General features: G+C 35.2%; 1 protein-coding gene across 1 annotated transcript; it reads right to left on the bottom strand.

Annotated features, from left to right (window-relative positions):
- Positions 1-1,404: 1,404 nt before the first annotated feature.
- Positions 1,405-12,288, bottom strand: LOC144446311 (uncharacterized). The gene is made up of 7 exons (XM_078136059.1): positions 12,192-12,288; positions 11,121-11,667; positions 10,432-10,461; positions 7,819-8,083; positions 3,620-3,720; positions 3,030-3,219; positions 1,405-2,066 (listed from the first exon to the last, which is right to left on the bottom strand). The coding sequence occupies exons 1-7, from the start codon at positions 12,286-12,288 to the stop codon at positions 1,872-1,874; spliced, it is 1,425 nt and encodes a 474-aa protein (XP_077992185.1). The 3' UTR covers positions 1,405-1,871.
- Between the last annotated feature and the right edge of the window lie 17 nt (positions 12,289-12,305).

Raw genomic sequence — 12,305 nt, 5'->3', positions numbered from 1 at the left:
CCTTAGTCTGTACAGAAATTTAAAGTCTTCAATCATCGTCATAAAGTTTACACAAATCTAAAATCTTATAGAAAACATCTCAGTAAAGTTTAAATAACTCAGTCTTTAAAAGTATAATTGTATGTGATTGTATGTTTTACTCTTGACTCAACAAATGTTATTTACACTAATCGTATATATTTTGATTTTTAAGTGCCCTGTGTCTAGACTCCATCACTATAATTGAGTTATAATCGCATGGTGCTCTTGTCATAATAATATGTGTGATTGTGTGAGCATGCAAACAGAAAGCAAATAATATAACAAACAGAACTCCAAAACTTTAGATAAAGAAATTGCAAAATCAATTTATATATTAGATTTCTCTGTTGTGATATGAACTCCAGACACACGTCTTGATTTTAACATGATTGTCATCAATAGATACATGGTATTGTAATAATTTATATCAAAAAGGTTACATAAAAAGGATTGTTATTAATGACATGGAAGAACACATATCGTAGAAAAATTTACTAAAACAGTCACTATTTATCAAATAAATGGATCTACCAAACTGTCTAATTTATGAACTTATTAATGACTAGATGATAAAACAATGAAAGTAGTACATTTTTATTCATGTGACAAGATATATAATTTATCATGTGATTGTACTGAGATGTCGTCCTATAGACAAGGCAAATATGAAATCAAATCAAATAAAAAATTCCAAGAGATAGTCTACTACAAACTTGGCTTTACTTGGTGTAGTGAGAACATCACTAACAGGAGACTCTCTAAAGATTGTCAATTGATAGTTGAAAAGTGCTGAAAATTAACTTGGGTTTGTGTTTTACAATTTTACATCACTGACATCTAAATAAATCCAAAAACAGCTGTTAGAGTTTTAGCAAATGGAAAATGATATAAATATTTTATTTATTGAAAGCGATTTCATGTATACCTATGATATGTTCAAATTCTGAGTCCCTTTACTGAGAAATGTGTTTTGAACAGAAAAGCTACATGGACAACAAGTAACGTAGCGTATTGTCTTGAGTGGAAATATGATGGCTAGTGGGAGATGACTAATAATATACATAAACTGTTAAATATGAACTCATCCAATGACAGGCAACTTTATAGTGAGTTTACAAAGAAGTTGATAATATAGGTAACATTCATTTTGTTAATATAATATCAATATTTTTGATAAAAAATATATAAACAAATATTTCTAATCAATTCTCACACAAGGTCAATTCTCAAATATGAAAAATCATTTGCTTTTCAGCTATCTGTGTTATCAGAAGTCAAAATCAACAGGGCAGAGAGGAGGAGAGATGATAAGACAGTCAACACTATGGTTTATGCAATAATTGTATAATATTGTAGTCTTATTTGCATATAAATGAAAATTTCTCAGCGAGGAAGAGGTTTATACAACCCTTAATTAACACTGAAGTGAAGCATTTTCTGTATTTGTCACACTCATTTATAGCAATACCCTTTCAATAACTTTCACAAAGTCTAGTTTGTGGCCTTTCTAACATAGTCAATTTGTAAACATCACACTGAGTGAATGATAGCTGTCAACTGTGATCAGATTTAGCTCTCAGTGAAATCTAGACAATGTTTTTATGGTATCTATGCTTACACTCTAGTCATTGACTATTTACATGCTTTGAACACCTAGCATTATTAACAGATTGATTACATAGAGAAACACCGCATACTGGACTGAATTGAAACATTTTACGCTGGATATGGATGCTATGAGTGATTGTGGCAAACCATGCAACCGTTTTACTTGAGTGTGAGGAGTTGTACAAAACTAAAGTTTATACAATAATTCTATTACTATTGTAATGTTCAACCTAGTCCCTCTTTTATCTATGGATGAATATTTCTCTAAGTGTAGGAGCTGATATATTTCTATTAATTCTTCTTAATCCTAGATCATCAGTCTCTGTAGAGCTAGCCTCTATCATACGATGTCTCTGTAATTTCCTCTTCCATTGAATAGCTAAGGCTGTAGCTTGTGTCTCGTCACCTGTATCCTCATCAGATGGATGCTTCAAACCCTACATAAAATAAAACATTTAGTTAAAGGATCAAAGCAGAAAATGCAATTTTAAACAATACAAGGTATCAATTTAATTTTTCAGTGATAAATGGGTACAAACAATAGTTTGAATCTTTGATTAGATTTATGCCTCACTTATTTCACAAAGTCGTAAATATGTTGGGGAGTGTAGCCCCAGAATGTAGACAACCAAAGGTGTATTTGTATGTCACCTTACATCTGTAAAATATTCTGGGTCTAGGATGATGTTGTTAAAACTTGGCATACCAATTTTATAATGTACGTGTAAGTTAACTGTAGTTACTATAAGGAAATAATACACGCACAGTTGAATCCATTACTCTGCAAGAACTCAGTGAAATGCCAGCTAGCAGAATATACTTTGACAATTTACATCAATAAAATGAGTACTAAAATGTTAACCAATACACACAACATACTTTTGATGAGCTGAGAGCTTTAGACTGCAAACAGTCAATCTTGTTAAACTCGCGATAGATGTAGTTATTTATGATCACGTCCCAAGGTGACGACGTGATCATAGAGAATGCTCCCATATATCTTATACATCAATAACATATTCATAAAATTGTGTATTATTTATATCAATAACATTTTCATGTTACGATATGGCTGATATATTGTACGTTCTAAATGACCAAATATTTATTGACATCAACATCTAGTGATAAGTAGATAGAGAAGATACCTATACTGGGCTCCAAATAAGCAGTAGTCAATATAACATCATATTTTGCCTACAAAATTTATAATGCAATAGTCTATTAGACCAATGGAAACCAATGGAAAGTTGTACCTGAAACAGTTCACCTGGATAAATTTGACAACCAAACCCAAAAGTTAGATTCAAGCCCTGCCTATACCATAGGTTTTCCCTTGAAATACTTTCTCTGAAGACCTCCCCTCTATTTTGCATTTTCCATGGATTATCCCTACTTACTTTGACACAGGCTGTTTCTGCAGCTTGCAGTGTTTTCATCACTGCTTCCATAAGATTCTCAGCATTCTTGACAAGTACAACATCTGTAGTTTTATCCTCAGGAGTGGCTGCTTTCACACTGGCGATAATACTCAACTGTTTACCATAGGAGGGAATCTGATTGGCACAATGTAACAACTCCTCAGAAAATCTGTAACATTGTGTGACAGAGACATGAATTATATACAATGTATGTATGGTGGATATGTACTATAAGATATATTTGTTCTTATAGTCCTAAAAGTGCACTGTACATGTGGTCAACCGATGGATCAACTCATCAGTATGTGAATTGCAGTAAATGTATGTGTTTCTAATGTCAAAAGTGTAATTGGACCTTTAAAAATCAGCTGGATTGACATCATTTGTTGGCTCTTCTGGTATATTATCAAACACAACAATTTGTCAAGTTTCACATCTGATAGAAATACTAGTACGTGGCATATTGTTAAAAATAATTATATTGTTAAATACTATAAGACGAAACACTGAAAATATCAAAATAGAAGATAAATCTGTGCAATATTAGTTTAAAAGACTGATAATTTTACCTTTGATCCAAGCTAAACTTTCCTATAATTCTGGCAAACTTAACTATAACCATTCCATTAGCTGCTATAGCTTTAGCTGTGTTGATTACTTCTTCTTTACTCTTTATTAGATAAAGCCATGCAAGAAAAGGAAATCAAAGATTGTTTAGGTTAGTAAAATGTCATATACAGCAGATGCAGTTTGTAATTATAAAAGTGTATGGCTTCTCATTACATTGTAATATTATTTTCTTTCCTCGTGTCCACTTTTTAAAAATATTTGAAATCATATGCAAGCTAATATACACACAGATACCTACATAGATACATAGACTGACAGACAGACAGACAGACAGACAGACAGACAGACAGAGACAGGCAGACAGCAGATACACACATACACATACACAATCACACACACACACACAACACACACTGGAATTGGTATTTAATCAGATCAAAGTTGGATTCAATTATCTCTTTTAATTGTTGTCAAGTATCGATACATGTTGTTATTTCACAGAATAACTAAACTTGGAGTTTCTGGTCATTGTCACAAATATATTAAACACAAGATAACCAAGCCATGACATCACTGTGGACTGAACTGTTTAGGTATTTTAAGTTAAACACAGATGTATGGTTTATACTATCCAGATTACAATTGCATTTTAGTTTACAAGTTACTAATCAAAATCATTAACTGATGATGGAGAGGTTATCTAATGTCAATGATGCCACTTAGGTCATTTCACAAATGATTCTTTACTTCAAAAAACTAAAGCAGTACGCCATGCATAGGTCAAATAATAGACACTTGTCAGCGTAACCAGGGAGTCCTGTTTTTTACTACCCTGGATCATCTCACATTCTAAGACTTGACCAGACATCATCATGGCTGCATCTGACAGAAAGCAAAATCTTGACCCATTTCTTGATACTATAAGTGGGGAACTTCTGAATTGTACTGTTTGTGATAAACAGTACAGGAAACCACAAATTCTACCATGTCTACACACATTTTGTGAAGACTGCTTGTACTCTGTTGAAGTTCACAAAGATGATAAGAATCTGGAGTGTCCAATTTGTAAGAAACTATGTCCACTTCTGGATGGCAGGATTTCTGGACTGAAAACAAACACCTTTATGGTCAACTTGATTAAAATCATGGCAGTTCAGGAAAAAATGCAACAAAACACTACCAGGTGTAAATCTTGTGAGAAGACAGCAACTGATACGTGCACAGATTGCCAACAATTCTACTGTGAAGGCTGCAAGTACAGACATGTCCAACACAGCCAGGACCACACCCAGCAGAAACACCACCTGTTGTCCATTGCAGAACACAGCTCCATTAAGTTCACAAAACAGACAGGACTACAAAGCGTAGATCACTGCGATGTCCACACCAAGTATGAACTTTTTTTTTATTGTGTACCTTGTAAAAAACGCATTTGTTCACAATGTACCATAGTTACACATAGAGAATGCAAACAGATTGATTTGCAACATGAAGCAAATAAACTATGTAAAGATCTTGAACATTTGATGAAAGAACAGAAATTTAGAGAGGATGAGATCACAAAAAGACAATGTGAATTACATTTACATTTAGAAGAGGAGAGAAGGAAGATACGAAACAGAGTTGATGAGGTCATCGAAAAGGTCAAGCAAGAAGAAAAGAGATTGGTGTGTGATCTAGAGGAAGGGTATGGTTTTCAGACGATGGAGCTACAGATGACATCCAAACAATTGAACACTCAAATAGATACTGTGGCTAGAATGCATAATGAGTTAAGTACACTGCAAAAAAGTGGAAATACAGCCAAGATGCTACCAACAAAACTAGAAACATTTTGCCAGATCAAAGACATGACTATTAAGGAAACCATGGACATAGAGCCTATGGTGTTCACAGAATTCACGTCTAGAACTTTTGCTGGACATGGTGTCGTGGGAGACTTAAAATCTGATGTCCATGCATCAAATTGTGAGGTTGAAGACATCCCAAAGGACCTAGTCAGAGGAGAAACAGTAAACTTGATCATCAGAACTAAAGACTGTAGAGGAAAACAGGTAGTCTCACGACAGAAAGTCACTGTTCAGCTGCTTAATAACTCAAATGAAACCTTTGAGATGGTATCTAACAATGATGATGATACATACCCAGACAAAACCTTGGAAGACTGTGAGGTGATATCAAACAATGATGGTACATACACTACAACAATACATGGACACAAAGCAGGTGATTACAAACTTGAAATCAGAGTAGGAAGTGAACTACTACCAGGAATGCCTGTCAACATTCATGTCAAGAAAGAACTCATAAAATCCATAGGGAAAGCAGGGTCATCTTATGGAAAGTTTAGAAGGGTGGTTGGAATTAACATGACCAAATCTGGTGATATTGTCACAGCTGATACTGGTAGTAACAGACTACAAGTTATGGATACCAATGGAAAATGCAAAGGAAGTTTGAAAATGACAGATTTCAAGCCATGTGATGTAGCAGTATCAGCTGATAACAAATACTTTAGTGTCGATAGTAATAACAAAAGAATTGTTGTATCAAATGACAAAGGATTACTGCAATGTTTTGGAGAGAAAAACTTGGATAAACCTGTATGTATTGCGATAAATCCTTTGAATGGAAATGTGTACGTAGGAAACCTTTGCCAGTTCACAGGCTCAAACATTAAAATATTCTCACAGGAAGGGAAGTACAAGAAATCAATTTCTACCGATGGAAACTTGACAGAATGCCACTGTATAGCATTTGGCAATCAGGGACAACTTTATATGACAGATGGGTACTGGAACTGTGTACAGGTGTTCAATTCACAAGACAACAAGTATCTGTACCAATTTGGCAAAGATGAATTGCAAAATCCACAGGGAATATGTGTGGACAAATCAGGATATGTATACGTCACTGATAATGAAGGCATACATAAATTTGATACATCAGGTTGCTTGATATGTCATGTTAATAGTGATGAGGATAAGCTTGACTGTCCACATGGAATAACAGTAACACAAGATGACCCACCAAATATTTTCGTGGCTGACACAGGCAATCACTGTATCAAAGTGTTTGCACAATAGACAGAAGGGAAAATGTGCTGTTGTTTTCACATGAACATATACTGTTAAATATACCACTATGTTCAACATACTGTTAACTGTTATGTAAATATAATGTGTGAAAACTGAACTTTTATGAAATAAATATGTAATAGTAATAAAATACTATTTCTGTTATGTCTTTACTGGTTGTCCATGGCAGGTAATAGGTCAGTTAGCATACAAAGCTTCAAAATTTGTTAGAGACATCCACAGCCTATGCTATATTAGGATATTTACAATTTGGGTGTGAAAAACAACTGTTAGAAGTATAAAAATATTTGGTCTTGCTCCTATTTAAACTTTACTGATGAGATAATTGTGTAGCAGTAATCCAAAACTGTGGAACTCAAACATTGGGGTTTAAGTTAACATTAACTAACACTACACTAGAAGATTCCATTTGGAGACATATTAACCCAAACCATTTCATGGTATTTGAGATTCGTGACAAAGATTTCCCCATCTGATTAATGAAACCATGTAATTCAACCATCTACATTATACTAAATGATTCAACAAACTGGTCAAAGGGCCATGAGAACCTAGGTCAGCTAAGGTCATATGTTGACCTGGTCAGTTACCATAGCATCAAAATACAACATAAATATGTCCATGTGGTCAAGGTTCAGGTCCTGGTCAGGGATTGATTAAACATGCCAGGCTGCAATCAATCGATCAATCAATCAATCATATAGAATTTCTATAGCGCCAAATTCCAAAAGATAAGTTCTGTTCAATAGCGCATGAAATGTTCTTTGAAAAGATGTGCAAGAAGGATGTTGTTCACTTTGACTCTATCAAACAACAACAGTTGTTGGTAAATAACAAGTCCAGTTTTAGAAGGGATATCACACATCACACAACATATACTCACTGAGACAGAGTCTTGCCCCCTAGGCTAGTAAAATCAGCTATATCATATACATCATCACGCGAGATATATATACTCACCGAGAGAGGGCCCTGTCCCCTAGTAAAATCAGCCATATCATACATCACATACTATGTACAATATACTCACCGAGAGAGGGCCTCGTCCTCTAGTAAAATCAGCCAAGTCATACATCACATTCTATGTACGATATACTCACCGAGAGAGGGCCCTGTCCCCTAGTAAAATCAGCCATATCATACATCTGTGCTGACATTGTCTTTGCTACTTTTACAATGGCATTGTTCTCATCTTCCCAATTATCAGTTTCTTGTTGAAACACCATTGCTGCAGCAGCTAGTGACTTGGAATAACGGTTTCCAAGGAAAGACTCCCATTTTCTACCATCAGGAGGTGATAAACTGCTGACACTTGCTGAGAATTCTGGCTTTGGTGGTGGAGTAGGGGTGGCGTCAAGACCTCCACTGAAATGAAAATTATGAAATTACACCATTTTGATGTAATAGGGTAAATTATTTACTAGCTGTTACAGAATAATATATAGATCACCAGTAGGCTACCATTCAATGTGGATCAAAGCATTCTACCAAACAACAATCAATCAATCGGGCTATCTTTCTATTTTTGCATTTGTCTGTGGGCGGTATGCAGGTATATACACCACTAACCACCCTCACCCCTTCCTGATATGGCCACTCCACTTGCATGATGGATGACTTTCCCCACCATTGAATTTCACAATTATCCAAACAGTTCCCATATCTCCAAGCAGTGGGCTAAATGCTGTAGCACCATCAGGAGAAAATATCATTGCTTATACACAGAAGCCCACCCTTCTTCTTTCAAGTTGCTGTGTACATCATGAGGGGAAGGACTACAGCAGGTTATCAGTTATAATTCTTTCCAAGAATTCATTCAAATTACAAAATATACACAGTATGCTGTCTCACCAGCTCCAAAAGTAGTATCTTAAATGACAACACCAATACTATCAGTGTAAGGATGTATAAAGTACACAAGGATTTAATACACTCAATACAAATAAACAAACAAACAAAAGCAAACAACTAAAACTGAGATTGTAGCCATCACAACAAAATGTTATTCACAAAGCGCACAAGCTTTTCATTCTATTCACAACTGGGAAGGGTAATTATGAAATAGGTAAAACATGGAGACCTAGTACATATGAATAATTATACCAAGGTAACAAAAATGCACAGGAGAAACTGTACCATGGCAACAAACCATACAGGAGAAATTGTACCATGGCAACAAAGTGTACAGGAGAAATTGTATCATGGCAACAAACCATACAGGAGAAACTGTACCATGGCAACAAAGTGTACAGGAGAAATTGTATCATGACAACAAAGTGTATAGAGGAAACTGTACCATGGCAACAAACCATACAGGAGAAATTGTACCATGGCAACAAAGTGTATAAAGGAAACTGTACCATGGCAACAAACCATACAGGAGAAATTGTACCATGGCAACAATGTGTGCAGGAGAAATTGTACCATGGCAACAAAGTGTATAGGAGAAATTATACGATGGCAACAAAGTGTATAGGAGAATTTGTACCATGCCAACAAAGTGTACAGGAGAATTTGTCCCATGGCAACCATGTGTACATGAGAATTTGTACCATGGCAACCATGTGTACAGGAGAAATTGTGACATGAACACTGATAAACGACACCACCACATGACACTGTACATAGATTGACATGATTACCCTGATGACTGCCTGGCTTGGTCTGTATCTGTAGTATAGTATGTTGATGTACTGATGGTAGATTGATAGGACAGTGGTGTAGAGGTTGTACTACTGTAGAGGTAAAGGCATGCAGCAAGTGTTACTGAATATCATAAATCATAACATGGTTATAGTAATGCAGCAGCTAAATACGTGCAAGTGTAAATATGTATTTTTACAAGGAATTGTTTTTTTCTAAAAAAAAAAAAAAAAGTGTAAATATGCAAGCAGGGGATTATATTAGTTGATCTATTGTCTATTGTGTAGCCTACAAAAATAAGAAGTATGCAAAGTAAGTAATAACTTCTAGATTGAACATCTTCAATATGCTCCAAAATAAGGAAATCTACATGTATGTATACTATACTAGTAGTGTACAAGACAATGTACTGACACTGTATTGTACAGTTCTTGTATGAAAAGTAACTAATTTAGATGACATATAATTGGCTACAGTTAGAAGTATTGTTATTACCATACATTATCCCTAGTATCCATATAGTATACTGCATACATGATATACAAGTTCAGGCAATGATTTACTATAAACTGTAGAGAGTTGTCATAACACTTTACTATATCCAATGCTATGACAGAAACCCATGACACGAGTGCAAGAATATTTGCATGAGTGATGGCAGTATTCTTTGTGGCCTTATTTCTCAAGAGTAGCGAGTAAAAGTGCAGCAGAAAACTCTGCAAGCAGGATCATATACATATCCCAGAGTGTCCACAGTAGAACTTACACAGCATGTGGTTCTATTATATTACATTATATGTTTATCCAAAACAGCAAATTTCCATAAAAATTATAATGTGCATACATGCACTTTAATGTACAATGAACGATCATGTCCTATTTGCATATCATTTGCATACAGATATGCTATAATGTTTTCGGTATAATGCACTGCAGTGCAAATATCACTACCGTAGTATGTAGGTGCACCAGTGCAAGTAATTACTGGTAGTAATGTGACAATATTTCTTGAATATTACAAACATATTGATAAAGCTTGAACATAATATCAATATTAAAACTGAACTCACCTTATTGTCAGAGGTCTTGTTCTATGTGGGCTGGAAAGAGTTGAACACAGTTATAGATTTAAACAGATTGATTTATCCAATAATATAACAATACTCAAAGTAACTTGGCATCAACATAAGAAGTGCACTAATGTAACATAATTTTTCTAAATAATATCTGAGGTTTTTTGTTGAGGACAATACCAACACCTACATGTATTCATAATGTGAAACCAAGTATTTATAGGAGTAGAAAGTGTAGTCATACTATACACAACATTTTGTTAAATCTGGGTTGTTTTTAAACTTGGCTTTGCTGGTCTTGTCTACACAATTCTAGTCAAAGGTGGTATATTCCTTGTGTCCTTGACATGCAAACTGTAATGTGAATAATTCAATCTGACGAGAGACCAATTTCAGTTTAACATCAAAATACACACTTGCATGTGCTCTTTCCAACATCAAGCCCTAACATGATGATGTCTCTTTACTGTGTGTGTTTACATCATCATACCTGATTATACATGTACGTGGTTAGACTGTAAGATATATCATGTTGTTCAGCCCTATCAGGCTACAATGAGTGCTGGCTGATAGTGTGGCATGAATGTCTGTATCTTACAGACTAGTACGTAGTGAGATCTAAAAGACAGTAAAACAAAAAGTGACAACTGTCACAAAATTGAACTAAATAAGGTAGATATACATACCTAACAAGAGGCTTAGTTTCAGGTTTGATAACATCAACAAGAGTTATATCTGGTGAAACTACTGCACTTCTAGCTGATAACACAGGAGACAATGATATCCTGGGAGGTGATACTAACTCTGGTGGTTGATGGGTTGCCAAGCCAAGTGAACTCTTTCTGCTGTTTCCACTTGGTGATTTACTTCTTTCTACAGGACTAAGTCTATTTGCTTGTGGTTGTGGTTGTGGTTGTTGCATTCTGATTGGTTGAGTTACAGAATGTACAGGTGTATGCTCCACTCTCATTGGCTGGTTAAATACGTTGGCACCTGGATACTGTGTTGCTGTTGGTGCCATTGGTGCAGAGCGTAGCTGAGTGCTTATTTGCATATTTGCGTGAGGCAAGGGCACAGAGTGAGATACATATTGTGGAGATTGTGGTGGTATAATAGGCACTTTAGTGGGAGAATGGATAACAACCGGTGGGAGAGACTGTATGCTAGTTTCAAGTGCTTGAGTCACATCTTGTGGTGTGGTTTCTTTCAATATTTGGAATGCTGCTAATACATCTGTAAAGGGACACAAATGTATTTGGAATTTGAATTTTAAGATATGTCTATGCTCCCAGGAACAAATCATGGGCAAGACAGGTGGAGTGAATCAAATCTAATCAAATCATATTTAGTTGGACCTACATGACCAAAATAAGATTTTCAACCATAACTGTGTAAAGAGGCCAAAAACCGTCGCTAGGTAGAATTCCTAACATGGAAAGTGATATTTACATAAACAATATTCCAGTATGGGAATGACAAAATATTTTTTATTTGGCCTCTAGGGGTACTTTTTCAAACCATTCCTTGAACATGAGGTGAGGGCTAGAATAGTCAAGTTCATAAGCATCCTTTCATATTAGTCTTTTTCCCAGTGTTTAAGGCTAAGTTGGATTGTATTCTGAGCTGGTTTGAATAGTTCTGTTAATTTGTTTATCAATTTTGATAATAATTTTAGAAACTATTTTGTTGACTGCTTCACCTACAGCAATACTTGCATATATGTCAAAAGTGCTTTCCTGCATTTACCCTAACTAAACCCAGTGTGACACCATCACACACTTGTTTTGGAAATGTCTGCAAAGTGAGTATCACCACGGTAACCACAACATGTAATTCTGCCAGTTTCAGAGACATGAAGGCTGAATAACTAA

This window comes from Glandiceps talaboti, chromosome 15, assembly GCF_964340395.1.
Source record: "Glandiceps talaboti chromosome 15, keGlaTala1.1, whole genome shotgun sequence".
In the NCBI taxonomy this organism is placed as follows: domain Eukaryota; kingdom Metazoa; phylum Hemichordata; class Enteropneusta; family Spengelidae; genus Glandiceps; species Glandiceps talaboti.
Note: the sequence above shows the minus strand (reverse complement) of the source record. Positions and strands in the feature narration are given on the sequence as shown.

What these genes read in the sequence shown, in the direction of transcription:
- LOC144446311 (XM_078136059.1), bottom strand. Translation starts at nt 12,288, where the DNA reads ATGTCTCTGAAACTGGCAGAATTACATGTTGTGGTTACCGTGGTGATA. An exon ending in GAAACTAAGCCTCTTGTTAG is followed by an intron (nt 10,462 to 11,120) that starts GTATGTATATCT and finishes AACTCTTTCCAG; the next exon opens with CCCACATAGAACAAGACCTC. An exon ending in AAGTTTAGCTTGGATCAAAG is followed by an intron (nt 3,220 to 3,619) that starts GTAAAATTATCA and finishes ACAATGTTACAG; the next exon opens with ATTTTCTGAGGAGTTGTTAC.